Genomic DNA, 17,520 nt, shown 5'->3' on the forward strand with positions numbered 1-17,520 from the left:
TTTTGGTAACTATTACTTTACCTGTGTATTTACCTGTATATGACTTTACCTATTTATTACTTTACCTGGGTATATTGGAGCCGAAGAGCTTGTCACGACATTCCCACTGAATACTGTCATATCTGTCTACAAATCTGTCCTTGAGGATATCAGCGATGATCACCCAGATCGTCTTAAAACTTTGGAGATAGACTTGTTCCAGATCTTCCTGACCCGTCTGAGTTCCCTGTTACATAACAACATTAAACTCTTAGACTAGCACTATAATCTAAATGGTCAAACTCACATTGTTTTGCTGATAGAACAATTTTGGTGCTAAAACTGTTACAGTATTTTGGAGTTAAAAGTTTGTGAAACAAAGTTCGTAGCATAAATTAAATTCCATGGTTTGTACAGCATGTAAATTATTCATAAAGTAGATAATTATGTAGTAAATAACCTCTATCTGACATATACCTGGAAAGTGCTTTCCTATGTAGCTAAATGAACAATAAGGTATTTATTGAGAAAGGAGATGTATTTGTAACACAGTATTTGTTCATATGGACAAACTAAGGAGACTAGCCTTATAATAAGAGGACTACCTCTTAGAAACAGTGAATACTCCATTTGATTCTAAACACAATCATCATTAAGTTATGAAATTAAATGTAAGTGTCCAGTATCACTACACAAAATGTCTTTAGTTTTATTTAAGACAGGTGAAAACATTTTTGTTAAGGTCACGTTTTTATACAATAGGCCCTTATTTTGGCATAAACAAGGCTAAAACGTGTATATCAAATATACTTTAATGTTAATATAACCGATTCATTTTCAAAATTCTTATCAAAAGGTTTTACCTTTTTGTTAAAATACATCCACCGCTCAACCAAATCCAAGATGCATTTCTGTACACAGCTGGCACTGAAAATGTAGTTAATAAATTTAAAGATTTATTTTAAATTAGATCATTTAAAATTAGCATTCTTGTAATATTAAATGAAAGCAACATACAACACTGAATTTCCTTGATAAATGTTTTACCGTTTTTTAGAATTTTAAGTCTCTTCAATCATAATTGTAAAGATTGTCTCAAAGTTTTTGAGATCTCAAATTAATCTAGACAGTTAATAAATATTATGAAAATAAATATAATTGTTGCAAGACTAAATATAGGAAGTGAAAGTTTACTGCAGTGTTGTATTCAACCTTACAAGTGCACTGAAGTTTACAAAACATGTTAAGTGGGGTGCACATATAACAACTATTTGCAACAGACAATATTCCATATGAAATTTTATCGCTGTCCAAACGTTTGGACCAGAGTTGTTCGTTTATGAAATAAGGACAGACCTGTTGATTTTTTTGTTGTTTTCAAACCTTGACAAAGATTTTGTTAGGCCTGCAGTAATATCTGCAGGCCTATTAAGATATAAGCCTGAAGTAAAACCAGTTTGTCCACATAAACGAACAGGTCCAAGGAGAGAAAAAAGTTTTAATCAAAGTACTGAAAGTACTGTAGGAGGCGTTAGTCAGATGTAAAAGGAGATATTTGAAATAAAGCAAGAATACAAATTAAACTGATATCAACATGACTAAACATTTCCACTTAAGTGTGTCAAACCAACCGGACATAATGGTTTTCACAGTCCTGATGAATGTAATGGTTTAGACTGTTCCGATATACATAATGGTTTTAACCATCTTAAAGTTTCAAACCTACTTCTAAAAGTAGTTAAACATTTCTTATTTCAATCAAACCTTTACTTAAGAAGTCAAACATTTTAAATTTTTTCAAATCAACTTCTACTTAGGTACATGTCATTAACATTCATACTTTAAACCATCTTTTATACTTAAGTAGTTCAAAATTTGCATTTATGTGTTTAAAACAAACTTATATTTTATAGGCCTGGGTATTAGAAATGTCGAAACAATATGATATGCATTTCGATAAGTTATAACAATACACGATATGTATTGAAAATACCGGGAGTGTCTGCTACTTTTTTTGTTGAAAGTGTGCAATGTCTTTCAATATCTTGTAAACAAAATTGTTTATTCCTTTCTATTTTGATCTTAGAATAATATCAAAATTAGATTGACGGCTTTTAAAAGTTATTACACTTTTTTTTCAACAAAGACTTCATTTGTTAAGGACAATTATTTTTAAATTAGATATCAATTCCATCTATTTTAATAGATCCAATGTCAATATTGACAATAAACTGTGATTTGTGATTTGTTGCTTTTTAATTTACCACCAAGATGTAGATAATAGCCTAGTAGCTATAGGTACTTATATAAATATACAGCGTTTTACATGCAAAATATTGAAGAAAACTTTCATATTTGATATCAATTCAATATGATTGTATAAGTCCCTTGGGGTGGGGAAAGAACCCTGGGCCTATTTTTACATCAGGATTGTGTTCATCTCTTGGTCACTTTGGCTTAATTGACATAAATAACTTCTTCTCTGAAACTAAGCAATCGATATAGCTCATACTTGACTGGTAGCATCATTTTGGGTAGGGATTCAAAATTGTAAAAATGGTGGGGTTGACCCCTGGGGGCAGGGTCAAAAGGGGTCAATTGGTTTCTCTGAAACTAAGTTATGGATATAACTCACATTGGTGTGGTAGCAATCCCTATGGGGTTGTACCCAAAGTCAATTTCATTTCATGGATTTATTGCACAATTTGGTATAAAACCTACATTTGTATGGTAGCATGGTTATGGGGTGGGTATTCAAAATTGTACGAATGTTGGGGCTAACCTCCCGGGGGCTGAAGGATGGGACCAAAATAGGTCTGACATTTTTAGAATAACAATAAACCAATGTACATGTACCCATATAAAATGCTTATGATATATTGACATAGAAATACCAGCGACAAATAAACTTAAGCATCATTCTCGTTTCATATCTCATAAAACCAGGTGAGCGATACAGGCCCTCTGGGCCTCTTGTTTTATCTGTGAAACCATTCAGATCCCAACTCCATAATCTTGCTGGACACCCCTTTTGAGCCGCCAATTGAATTGCAATTTATGGATAATTTTTAATTTTGGCAAGAAAACATTCTTTAAAGGGCATGTCTGCATCATTTTTAATAATTTGCCCTTGAAACTTCGCACACACCTTCATAAGAGCCGGTTCTTTAAAATGTGAATGAAGGTCAAGGTCAGAGAGATAAACTCAATATTTGTAGCCAGTCACACATGTTACATGTATCTGTTTGCCAAATATCCAGCCTTCATGTGTATGTGCAGTTTTGGGTCATTTTTTCATTTTGGTAGGAATTTCTTTTTAAAAGTGCCATATCTGCGTCATTTTGATTATTTGACCTTGATACATTGCACACACCTTTAAAAGGGCCGATTATTTAAAATGTGACCCAAATTAATAATTTTGAAAGAACTTTGAATTTTTTTCATCATTTGACCCCCGTGACCTTGAATGAAGGTCAAGGTCAAATATAAGTATAACATTTGTAGCCAGCCATACGTTATCGATGCGCCAAACATCAAGCCTTCATGTGTATATAGATAAAAGAGCAGAAACCTTTATTCTGCAATTTTGGATTATTTTTTAATTTTGGCTGGAGAAAATAGCTTTATGATTCTTTTCCAAGTGCCATATCTTTCTGCCTTATTTTTATCTGATGACAATAAAATATGCACATTCTGTTTCAGTGGACTATGTTCTTTCATATGAAATGAAAAAAATAATCAATTTGAGATTTTTATTTTTGACATTCGAACCCATAACAAGTCGTTGGCCCTAACCACATGCTAACCAATTTCCAATGAAAATGAAACAAATTATGCTAAAATATGTGTGATGAGTTTCCTATATAAACTATAGTAAAATGTATCCTCTCCCCAGGGAGAATGCGACACATAGGGGGCCATGAAATTAACAATTTTGATAAAACAGCTTAAGAACCTTTTGTACACCATTCTGCGATATCTTGGTCTTAAGAAGAAGACCGACGCATGACGACAGATCAAATTATAATGGTGTATATTATGAGCTGAATGTCAAAGGATTGTAAACTCTGTACAAATTGTATTATATTATCAGGCAGTCAGCCTAAATATATGTTTCATATCTACCATATTAGAAGTTTGATGTTTTGTACGATATATATATATACTTAATTTTTACACATACATTAAATGAGTTAGCTACTTTCATAAATTAAGATGTTTTTTCTAGAGTTTACTAGGCCGGATGAAATATGATCATGAGCAATCAGTATGGTCAATATGAGATTTGATAAAATGCCTCTCGTAGGTCAACCACTCATGATCACTCAACTACTTTTTGTAGGAGTCAATATTATATGTACGAGAATTAAACTCTCGCGATGTCTGTTGCACATAAGTACAAAGAAATACATTATCACTTAAGCCTAAAAAATTCACACTTAAGTAGCAATAACACATAATAGTCGAAAACCCAATATATGTGATCAGTGATAAGAAACAGTACTTATAAGCATTTTTGGCAATTTATCCTGAAACAGCTATAGCCTTCCATATTTGACATCCCACAGATTGTTGCTTGTATATATATATAGTTTTAAAGGTCAACATTGGAAAAAACCTAAATGGTTATACATGAATTCATAATAAATAGAATTATTTACAAAAAAGTTTCATTTATTTTCACACTTTCTGGAGACCAATAAGGAGATTGATGATTATTTTAAGGGATATGTTGGCGACATGAAAATCAAACATTTTTAATTAAATTTCAAAAGCAAATAGAGATTTATTTTGAAAGTTATGAGGAATATTGATATTTGAGAAAGTCTTATATTATATGGATTTGATATCGATTGCCAATAGATATACATGTATTTATCATTTTACATGAAAACAACAAAAAGTTATATTACATGAAAACAACAAAAAGTTGTACTAATAGGTTAAAATGCAATTGGTATACATTTTGTTAATCTACAATTACTTTGTATTGTTTAAATATTCTATGTAATACAAACATTTCACAGCTTGGTGCATACAAGTGTTTATATATATTACATGAAAACATTTGAAAAGGTTGAATCGTGAGCTGAATAATATATAAATAAGACAAGCTGGTTCAATAATAATTTAGCATTTTCATATATATTACGAGTGCGAGTAGCTACTGCAGTAAACCTTATCACAGAAATCCAGATTCTGTATATTGTCTCTGGCGGGGAAGGTACAGCACAAATGACCACCACGACAGATATGTGCCAGTTTTCTTAGTTTAAAAAAATAAACGATCGAATTCCATCACGCCATCACGTAGGTCTACCGATTCATGGATTTGAAACACAGGGACTTCGATCAGTTATCGCAGTAATCCGAAGGGTTCTGGGGTTGATATCGCCTTAAAGCTGATTAAAGTTTGCATATAGTATATAGCAAGATCGTCACAAAATTCGGACTATAATCGCAGTAGATATTGTGATTTTGTGGTCTGGCCAGGCTTGAACAACTTATCGTAAACAGTTTCGTCCTAAATAAACAAACACTTATTTCAGTGGGTCAACAAACAGATTTAAACTTTGTAAGCAACTTGCCTTTAATTCATGTTGATAGATATTAATTTCTAGCGACAAACATCATTTTGATGCTTCGTGTGAAGCCCGTGTCCACGTGCCTCCATTTTGACAGAGTGCTCACTCACGTAAACAGACGAAACACGTGATCGCTAAATATCGGACCAAATCTCATAAAATCTCGTGAACAAACTACCAAGTTGTAAACAAAAGAAATGTTGTTAGCCAAAACCTGGAGGGTATTATGAAAATCAGGAATTTGTTTGCGCTTGGTTGTTATGCCATCTTTATTTCTAGTAGTTAAACAAGTGTCCTCTCTAAGGTAACGTCAGAATCTCGCAGTTATCTCCCTTCAAACAGTATTTTCAATATAGATTTGCAAAAATCGATGCAGGTGTAGATATTTACAAGACATTATTCTTATTGTTTATTTAAAATAGTTCCTGAAATGTTCAAAACATTATCAGCATAGTTAATACATTTCTGTGCACATCTACTTTGAATGACGGACTACAATGACGTGCCTCATACTTGGAACTAATTATAAGCGAATCATTACCCCTAGTTACAGAAACTACCACCAGAGGTCTCAAATTCCGGGCTTCCGCCGAAGAGAAATTTATACTGAATATACCTTTTTCATGTAATAGCACTTTATTTGTAGTCTTGATAGTTTTCATAAATGTATATATAGTTCAACTACATCATATATGAACCGAAAGAAACTACAAAATGAACTGTGAAAGGAAATATAACGAAAATGAAAGTGAGAGATTGTGACGTCACAACTCGTAGGTGATTGTAATATGGCAGGCGTAAACGCCTCCATAAAAATCAGTGCGGGAAGCAACCTTTTTATTTACAGTTATATTAGGCGCATTCGGCCTCTTTCCCAGAAAAAAGCAGGGGTAGACGAGCTGATTAGGATCAAACAGTGTACATACCTGTCATGCCAGAACAGACTCAAACTGAAGAGGTGTCCAAATATTTTACTACACTGGTTGTGAAGTGTCCTTCCCTTGTCTGGGACCTAAGAAAAGAGACAGGAAAGTAAGTATCATTTTTAAATAATTTCAAACTTTAATCAAATTTAATACTGCAGAAATATGAATTATAGATTTAAAAGTCTTTAGAAAACAATTTTAAAATCCCTCGATATAATTTATGTATTATTTAAAAATGGAAACATTCTTTTGAAAAATTTTCACACAAGGGAATTTTTTAATTTATATTTTCTCTATAAAATCATCTCACCGTGATGTACATATCATGTAGCTTCTTTATCCCATTGACAACACATTCAGGAAAGTCTTGTGCCACTGAAAATCAGAAAACAAGAGGCCCATGGGGCCTGTATCGCTCACCTGGTTGGATTAGACCAAATGTCGAAATAATGTTCATATTTAATTTGTTTTATTTGTAAAACTCTAACAATGCTATATATGGTTATAGTGTGGGAATCCGAACTGCTTTAAAGATTAATGAAGTCCAGACTCTCTAAGGTCTGAAAGACCTCAAGAATTGTTTATAGAACATGCATTCATCACTTTATGACTAGTAGCGATTTAAAGGAATTACCTCTATTTCACATATTGGGCCCCGCCCCTTTGGCCCTTCGGGGGTCAGAGTCACCATTTATGCAAAATCTGTTCCCCTGTTTCTGACCAAATTGGGTTCAAATCCATTCATAACTTGATGACTAGTAGCGATTCAAAGGAATTATCTCTATTTCCCCCACTGGGCCCCGCCCTTTTGGCCCCTTTAGGGTCAAAGTCACCGTTTATGCAAAATCGGTTCCCCTTTCCCCAAGGATGTTTCTGACCAAATTGGGTTCAAATCCATTCATAACTTTATGACTAGTAGCAATTTAAAGGAATTACCTCTATTTCCCTTATTGGGCCCCACCCATTAGGCCCCTCTGGGATCAGAGCCACCATTTATGCAAAATCTGTTCCCCTTCCCCTAAAGATATCTCTGACCAAATTGGGTTCAAATCCATTCATAACTTTTTGACATGTAGCGATTTAAAGGAATTACCTTTATTTCCCCTATTGGGCCCCACCCCTTTGGTCCTTTTGGGGTCAGATTCACCATTTATGCAAAATCTCTTCCCCTTCCCCCAAGGATGTTTCTGTCCAAATTGGGTTCAAATCCATTCATAACTTTATGACTAGTAGAGATTTAGAGGAATTACCTCTATTTCTCATATTTGGCCCCGCCCCTTTAGCCCCTTTGGGGTCAGAGCCACCATTTATGCAAAATCTGTTCCCCTTCCCCTAAAGATATCTCTGACCAAATTGGGTTCAAATCCATTCATAACTTTTGACAAGTAGCGATTTAAAGGAATTACCTTTATTTCCCCTATTGGGCCCCACCCCTTTGGTCCCTTTGGGGTCAGAGCCACCATTTATGCAAAATCTCTTCCCCTTTCCCCAAGGATGTTTCTGACCAAATTGGGTTCAAATCCATTCATAGCTTTATGACTAGTAGAGATTTAGAGGAATTACCTCTATTTCCCATATTTGGCCCCGCCCCTTTGGCCCCTCGGGGGTCAGAATCACCATTTATGCAAAATCTGTTCCCCTTCCCCACAGGATGTTTCTGACCAAATTGGGTTCAAATCCATTCATAACTTTATGACTAGTAGCGATTTAGAGGAATTACCTCTATTTTTCATATTTGGCCCCGCCCCTTTGGCCCCTTTAGGGTCAGAGTCACCATTTATGCAAAATCTGTTCCCCTTTCCCCAAGGATGTTTCTGACCAAATTGGGTTCAAATCCATTCATAACTTTATGACTAGTAGCGATTTAAAGGAATTACCTCTATTTCCCCTATTGGGCCCCGCCCCTTTGGCCCCTCAGGGGTCAGAGTCACCATTTATGCAAAATCTGTTCCCATTCTGCCAAGGATGTTTCTGGCCAAATTTGGTTAAAATCCAATAAGAACTTTTTGACTAGTAGCGATTTGAAGCAAATGTTGACGGACGGACGGACGACGGACGGACGGACGGACGACGGACGCCGCGCCATGGCATAAGCTCACCGGACCTTCGGTCCAGGTGAGCTAAAAATATGTCAGAATAAATGTAGACCTAAACATATCCAAATAAATGTAGACTTAAACACATCAGAATAAATGTAGACCTAAACAAGGCATTGCAAGTGCTTTATACTGGTCTATCAAGTCAATATGAAACCAAAGCAAGGACTGGCTGAACAAACAGATAATTACTCTGGACAAAGTGGGAAATGAATGGTTAAGAAATGGCAATACTGTATACCTGGTAATTTTCGTCTCTATTTAATTTTCGCAGTTTTTCACCTTTTGAAGAAAGGGCGAATTTAAGATGATGGCATAATTTTCAAGCTGAATTCAAGGATTTATAAACCATAGTACATGGGCCAAGTGTACTCGGATCACAAACATACCCTCTTACTTTTCAACTGTAAAATCAAGTACTAGCCGGCTTAATAGCATTTCCAATTAAAAAACAATACATACTAAAGTTATTTTAAAAATTCAGTCATTCTTTTTTTTAATTATGTAGTCCAGTCATGGTAAAAATGATATACAGAGTGGCATCAAATTCCTGCCATGGAAAAGACTAATTTTATGAGTTCACCCTCGCTTAATTGTGGTTTCCGTTCAAGTACATGTATGTACATGTGAACAAGAGAAAACACTGATCAGTCATTAGTCACGGTGCGGTGAACTTAAATTGATCGTATTTGCTGAAAATCACCCATGCATACCCGATACTACTTGAATCAGTAGGGACCAAAAGAAAATCTGAGCACAGATAAACGTTCTTTATTTCAAACCCGATTACATTTCACATATCATGCTGGTAAGACAATTGGGGAACTTGATTAGTCCTGAGTGTTCCGAGTGCAACTGTATTGAGAATTCTGAATGGAATTTTTTCAATTTTACACACGAAGAAAAGGATATTTTTTTTAAATCATTAATTGGGCAAATCTAAAATGGGGCGGATATGCTTTGTGTTGCTCAAGGGCGAAAATAACCTGGGGCGAAAATTATCAGGTATATAATATTATCAATAATATTGATATATATATTGGTGTCAGAGCCTGAATCACATTAAAAAATGCTTCGGAGGAATTGAAATTCTTAGAACAGAGAGTCGCTTAATAGAGATAGTCGCTTGGACAGATTCGACTGTAATATACAAAGCATTGCCAGATTTAGTGGTTATTTTGTATTAAGGTGCCCTATGGTTTCTCCCTACCATGCATCACCATTAAACACTTCTATGATTTCTCACACCATTTACTACCTCTGATTTCTCCATATACACACCAATAATTAATTTTTCTTTGTTTTCATGGTAAATTCTCAAATGTGATTGGTCGAAAAATTCTTTTCATTCTTCTATGAAAGAAATTCCGAGAATGGCGCGAAAAATGTGACGTCACAATACGACAATTAACGTTGCGTATTGATTTGAGAAAAAGAATCCCATTTAAAACCAGTAAAATTGTACATAAAACATGTTTTAAATTAGAAAATCATTTTCAAAAATTAATTATAAGCGTTGATGTCAATTATTTTTTAGTTTCATCGGGGTATGAAACAAATTTTGTTTGCAAACTTCTGTAAGAATCCGCTATGCGGATTCATACAGTTTGCAAACAAAATTTGTTTCATACCCTGATGAAACTAAAAACAAGAGGCCCAGGGGCCTTAACGGTCATCCGACTCTAAATTAAAACCCTTATATTATTGTAGTATGTATTCTCTCTAGCAAGTATATAGTGGCACTATTGGCCATGGTGGCCATCTTGGATTTCTGACCGACCCAATAAATAACAACACTTGGTCTGGACCATCTAAGGAAAATATCTGGTAAGTTAGAGCTGAATCCTACCGGTGGAATTTGAGAAGAAGGTTGAAATAGGTGGTGTTCAGGAAAACCATGATTGGGCAATCATGTTACAAAATGGCCGCCATTGCTGCCATGTCAAATTTTTTACGAGGCCGAAAAAATAACAACACTTTGTTGGCCCTCCTTCCTTAACATCCTCGCCAATTTCCAGCTCAATGGCACCAGTGGAACTGGAGAAGAAGTTTAAAATGTGTTTTTCAAGATGGTGGCTATGGTGGCCATCTTGGATTTCAGATCGACACGAAAAATAACAACACTTGGTCGGGATCATATCAGGATCATTTTAGGCAAGTTTCAGCTCAATAGCACTGGTGGAACTCGAGAAGACATTTAAAATGTGTTTTTCAAGTTGGCAGCTATGGCGGCCATCTTTGATTTCGGATCGGCCCGAAAAATAACAACACTTGGTTGGGATCATATCAGGATCATTTCAGGCAAGTTTCAACCCAACAGCACTGGTGGAACTTGAGAAGAAATTTAAAATGTGTTTTTCAAGATGGCGGCTATGGCCACGGCCACGGCGGCCATCTTGGATTTTGGACCGACCCGAAAAATAACAACACTTGGTCGGGATCATATCGGGATCATTTCAGGCAAGTTTCAGCTCAATAGCACTGGTGGAACTTGAGAAGAAGTTTAAAATGTTTTTTTCAAGATGGTGGCCATGGCGGCCATCTTGGATTTCAGACCGACCCGAAAAATAACAACACTTTGTCGGGATCATATCAGGGTCATTTCAGGCAAGTTTCAGCTCAATAGCACTGGTAGAACGTGAGAAGAAGTTTAAAATGTGTTTTCAAAATGGCTGCTATGGCGGCCATCTTGGATTTTGGACCGACCCGAAAAATAACAACACTTGGTCAGGAACATCTCAGAATAATTTCTGGCAAGTTTCAGCTTAATCCCACTGGTGAAACTTGAGAAAAAGACAGCTGACGACGACGGACGAAGCATGATGGCTATAGGTCATCCTGACCCTTCGGGTCAGATGACCTAATAACTAGCCATATGATCACTTACCATTTAGTAGTTCTATAATTTCCAATAAACAGTCGTGTAGTTCCCCATAATATCTCACAGCCCTGTTAAGTAGAATGTTGACGACGCCTTGGAGCTGCTCCGTGTCCAAATACACAAACAAATCTGTAAGTTTAAACAGTGTTACATCACATTACATTTACAATACAAGAGGCCCAGAGGGTCTGCATTGCTAACCTGGATATTGCAATTACATTAAAAAAAGGATGACTCACACAATTCATTCAATTTGAAATTGTTAGAAAATATTTTGATGCTTGGTGACATCTGTAACCGACCACTGACATTGGTTAAACATTATTTATAATATTAAAAATCAATTCAATTAAAAGAACATGTAATTGATGTGTCTTATTATCCAGTGGGTGATTTGGGAAGCTAGATTATCTACCAGGTATTAAGCTGCACGGATTATATTTTCTGATCACCATGTTATACTATATAAGTATTTACCCTGTGTAGTGGTAATTTTGACCCCCAAGGTAAATTGACCCGGGGTCAAAATACCATTGTGGTAAAATGACACCCACCCAGCCTCTTGGTAAAGTGACTCCTCCATAATAAGGTTACTATAACATGATTTTGATATATTATCCACTATAATGGTATTTCAACCCCGTGGTCATTTCACCATGATTCAAAATACCCCGCTACACCGGTACCACAACTGTAAATCTTCCCCGTTACTTAACAAGGGGAGACAATCCATCTATAACTTTTTCATACCTGTAGAGAACAGCCTCCTCAGTTTGGCTGCAGTCACATCATAATTTTCCTTATCAGCACCAGCTAATATCTGAAAATGTTAATAAATAACAATCCGACTTCGATAAATAAAATGATTGCTTACAGTTTCTAGGAATTACACGACGTTGTATTCATATACATAAGACAGGGAAATATCATTTGTTACCTACTGCTGGGTTATTTATGTCTCAGCTGATTGTCAGGCACCTCTATGTGACATTTGAAGCTTAATGGTAACAACAGAGGTCAATTGGTACTTAACATGACACATCAATCTGTCTTTCAGACACATCACCCACAAGAAAGTCAATTCAGTCAAACTGAAGAATTTCAGAAAAACCAGGTACAGAGCAACCAGCTTATTTGCATAGCCCTTTTTCCATGACAAAATATGCAAATAACCGGAGTATATGAAATTTAGATACAAATTTTTTATTCGTATATTTGAAATCAATTTTTCTCTTTAATACCCTGGACAGGGATATCCACTGTTTTACCAGTGTGATATTTTTTTCATGCACCCTAGGGTTGAGACAAACTACATGAAAAAGACATGTTCTTTGGTACCGCAGTCTCCCATTGCCTCAATGTTTATCTGGGCTACATCTATGAGCGGATTGATCAAGTCAAGATCACATGATCACATCTTTCTGATCAACATCATGGAAATGCTTGGCTATGCGCTATGAATGAATCAAACGCTATTTTGATCATTATAACAGCAAGGTTTCGTATTGTCTGTCAGACTGGTTTCAAATCAATCACCGAAAGGAATTTGATTTATAGATGCTATTATTTTGAATGAACAAACAAGGAAATGGGTGAAAATTTAAGAAAGGTAGATTTTAACAAAAGTAAATGTAAATATAACTATCAAATGCTTGTTTATTATATTGTCACAAAAATGCAATCTGGGTGACAGATAAATATTCATTGGGCCCTAGCTTACAAGTGTACGAGTTGATAATCACTGTACCTGATTAACGACCCTGTAGAAGTCGACTTTGGTTGGACTGATCTGTTCCAGGGCGGCGATATGATCCATATGTACAGTCTCCCCACCACCGTCTCCCAAAATCTCCACATCCTCCACCCACGGAGCACTGACCTGCTCACTCACACCGAGTTTCAAAGGTGTAACTGAATTATTCCTGCCACTCGGAGGGTCCTTGTAGTTAGATAGTGTTTCTCCAGGACCGAGTGTCCCCCGATCAGATCCACCACTCCAGTGCACTGCTGTGTACTCCAGGGCCTGTGGGTAAACCTCTTCACTTTCTGTTTTTATAGAACTTTCACTAAAGCCCGGCGGTGGGGGTGGACGACTATTTTTTGCAGGTGACTTGCCCGCATCCTTCTTTTGAAATCTCGGTGGAACTTTATATGTATCCCATTTTTTTTTCTTGCCTTCCAACACAATTGGAGGTGGTTTATTTTCCTTGTCTTGTCTTTCACTTTCATCCAGTGCAATATTGGAATCGTAGACATCATCAACTACAGAAACAAGGAAGACATATTGAAATTCCTGTGTTAAGTAGTACATGTATTGTCCAAATTTCTGAAATTTTCTATACAGTAAAATAGTTGAATTAAAATTTGTTGTTTGCGATTTCCAAACATTAACCTAAATAGAATGTTACTACTTCTTGATAACACAAATATTAATTAGTTCAATGATATAATGATGATAATAATTTGGAGTTTAAATATAAATTGCTTTATCACAGCAACACAGCTGTCTCAAAGTGGTCCATCAATTATTATCCCTGGTCATTTGGCCTTTAGCAACAAGTTTTTTCAACTCCCTGAGGAGCATACAGCCAGAGCTGCCATTTTGGCACTGACAGCCTACACACAACATTTCTTGCACTGCCCTACAACATACTCATCTACAGCTGAGTTGACTGGAGTCTGCAGCCGAGTAAAGAATCTTGTTAAAGGATACAACACAGACCCGTGCTGGGACTCGAACTACGGACCCTTAGATCACATAGTCCTGCATCCTACCACTAGACCACTGTGCACTGATACACAATCTTAGTATGTAAGAAATTAAAGTAACTGGTATTCAAATTGAATGAAAATAACAAAACATATTTTCCATAATTTTATTATAATAGCTACTATAAGAGAGGCCTAAACAGATTTCTATCAGATAACACAGAATGCTTTAGACATATTTTACTCACTGAATTTTGTATCCACAAACTTCCCTTTATACAAAGGCGTATCACCCTCCTCATCACTGCTGTAGTTTAGGATGGAGAAACGCCCTGAAATGTACAACAATCATTACACAGGGTATAACCAAGAATATCCAATATGACATATTGTTTTGACACCCATTGAATGATCTTCATCTGTCCCACGAAAGATCTTTTCTCTCATTTCCCTTCTTTCCTTTCTTCCTTTAATCATTTGGTATATCATGTGATATAAACAAGAGCCCCAATGGGCCTGTATTGCTCACCTGGCTCTACAGCAACTTTGAAGTTGATTGAGGTCATTTCTACAGATACTATGCTGATTACTTCTTTATTCAAATATCATAGTAAGCTAAGTTTCTTCATATTAATAAATTTTTCTAGTCCTTCATTCCAGCATTTTATTGGCCTAATATCAGGTCTCGGAGGCTCTTGGCTATCGCAAAAGTATTGTTTACAGATTTAAGCTGATTTCACCCCTGTGACCTTGAATGTAGGTCAAGGTAATTCATTTGAACAAACTTGGTAGCCCTTCACCCCAGCATGCTAAAAGCCTAATATCAAGTCCCTGGGCCTCTTGGTTATTAAGAAGAAGTCATTTGAAGATTATAGCCTATTTGACCAATGTGACCTTTAGTGAAGGTCAAGGTCATTCATTTGAACAAACTTTGTAGCCCTTCACCCAAGCATGCTACAGACCCAATACCAAGTCCCTGGGCCTCTTGGTTATTGAGAAGAAGTTGTTTGAAGATTATAGCCTATTTGACCCATGTGACCTTGAATGAAGGTCAAAGTCATTTATTTGAACAAACTTTGTAGCCCTTCACTCCAGCATGCTACAGGCCCAATACCAAGTCCCTGGGCCACTTGGTTATTGAGAAGAAGTTGTTTGAAGATTATAGCCTATTTGACCCATGTGACCTTGAATGAAGGTCAATGTCATTTATTTGAACAAACTTTGTAGCCCTTCACCCCAGCATTCTACAGGCCCAGTATCAAGTCCCTGCACCTCTTGGTTATTGAGAAGAAGTCGTTTGAAGATTATAGCCTATTTGACCAATGTGACCTTGAATGAAGGTCAAGGTCATTTATTTGAACAAACTTTGTAGCCCTTCACCAAAGTATGCTACAGGCCCAATATCAAGTCTCTAGGTCTCTTGGTTATTGAGAAGAAGTCGTTTGAAGATTATAGCCTATTTGACCCATGTCATTTATTTGAACAAACTTGGTAGCCCTTCACTCCAGCATGCTACAGGCCCAATAGCCTTTTTTACCTATGTGACCTTGAATGAAGGTCAAGGTCATTTATTTGAACAAACTTGGTAGCCCTTCACCCCAGCATGCTACAGGTCCAATATCAAGTCCCTGGGCCTCTTGGTTATTGAGTTGTTTAAATGAAAAGTTGACGCCGGACGGCCGGACGGACGGCCGGACGGACGGACGGACGGACGGACGTCGGATGCCGCACCATGGCATAAGCTCACTTGCCCTTCGGGCAGGTGAGCTAATAACAGTCTAGAGAAAGTTCTACCATGTTAAATATAACAGTCTAGAGAAAGTTCTACCATGCAAAAATTTTATATTTTGTTTTGCGATAAAATCGGCAATGCAGCTACATTTTTTTGGATGCGGGAGTGCCTGAGATCTAATTAATTTTTTTTCTGCCTAAAACAGTGTAGAGAAAGTTACATGCTGTGATATAAATCTGCCTACCACCGCCTGCAGCAGATGTCAGGGCAGATTGCTCCTGCATGTCCTCCTTAAGCTTTGTGTTCTCTGCCTCCAGCTCAATATGTCTCTTTAGTTTGATCTTCTCATGTAATTTGTCAGTGGATGTTTCCCAGTATTTTTCTATCTGTGCAAAGTCAAACTCAGGAATCATCTCTCTGGGCGTTCGACTTTCCACCTCGCTGTCATCTCCCTCATCATCATCATTGTCATCACTTTAAAAAAATGAAACATGTCTTATCTCTAGAATGGAAAAGTGTGGTACTTATAATCAACATTACCCTGTGCTATGCCTGCACACTGATACACGAATGCAACAGATGATAATTAATCAAAGTATTAGCAGATAATTTTGTGAGACACAGTATATCATGTAGTACGTTTTCAGTTATACACACAAGTTAGTAAATTCAATATTGTGGTAAGACCATGGTGTTTATCATTGCCATGACAGCAGATCCCCACTGCAATCAGAAATGCTGTGACAAAGTGAAAGTAGACTTCTTATGCATAATTCTGGTGTTTTTCGTAAGACTACATGCTATACCTGGTATCTTTTTATGTTGTTTTATTAATTAATTTTATATCTCATTTATTTAAACATATTATGCTTAAATTGATGAGATATTATTACTTGAAAACACTGAAAAACACAAAATGCAGTCTTAGAGTCAAGCAGTGCAGACAGCCTGAAGACACAATGCGAAACCTGTAAACAATGTGACGTCATGGGAATGTGAAAGATCCAACAATGTTTATTTTACATACACTAATAAATTAACCTACATGCTTACAAAATATAACAGCACCACTACCTGCAAATTATTGACACAGTTTGGCATTCTCAGACATAAAAACTGTTAGTACCAGTTCCAAAAAGTTGAGAGTACCTGTCATGATTCTGGACTTTAGGCCCAGAGTCGTCATCAGTGTTGTCTCCTGTTTGGGGATTGGTGTAGGAGGCAGAAGGAGGAGATTCTGAGCTGTTTGATTGGTCGGGAGCAGAATCAGGCCACGCCCCTTCTTCCTTGCACTCCTCTGTCACCACAGGTGTCCCCACAGGTGTCCCCATAGGTGTCCCCATACAGTTGGAGTAGTCTGTGGATATCAACATCAATTATATTATCAAAATCAAAGTTAAACACATTTTAATTTCCATCAAGAGTATTTTAAGTCCTACATGATTGGACAGCTGTATTTATATTTGATCTGTGAAGAAAACGGACAGCTGTATTTATATTTGATAACATATCAGCATGTCACTGGTAAATAAGCCATACTTCAAAATCCTGAAACACAACTATTATTGATAAATTTATGAGAATTTTTTTCCCAAAATGTACTCAATTTTTT

At 36.4% G+C, this 17,520-nt stretch overlaps 1 protein-coding gene across 1 annotated transcript; it reads right to left on the bottom strand.

Moving 5' to 3' along the window:
* Positions 1-65: 65 nt before the first annotated feature.
* LOC117320593 lies at positions 66-17,265 on the bottom strand (the record flags this gene model as incomplete). Its single annotated transcript, XM_033875149.1, has 10 exons — positions 66-226; positions 843-906; positions 6,491-6,576; positions 6,801-6,865; positions 11,474-11,596; positions 12,218-12,287; positions 13,215-13,729; positions 14,425-14,508; positions 16,153-16,382; positions 17,058-17,265. Coding segments are annotated over 10 exons (1,606 nt in total), but the record flags the coding sequence as incomplete, so codon positions are not given.
* Positions 17,266-17,520: the final 255 nt, after the last annotated feature.

This window comes from Pecten maximus, unplaced genomic scaffold (genome assembly GCF_902652985.1).
Source record: "Pecten maximus unplaced genomic scaffold, xPecMax1.1, whole genome shotgun sequence".
Classification (NCBI taxonomy): domain Eukaryota; kingdom Metazoa; phylum Mollusca; class Bivalvia; order Pectinida; family Pectinidae; genus Pecten; species Pecten maximus.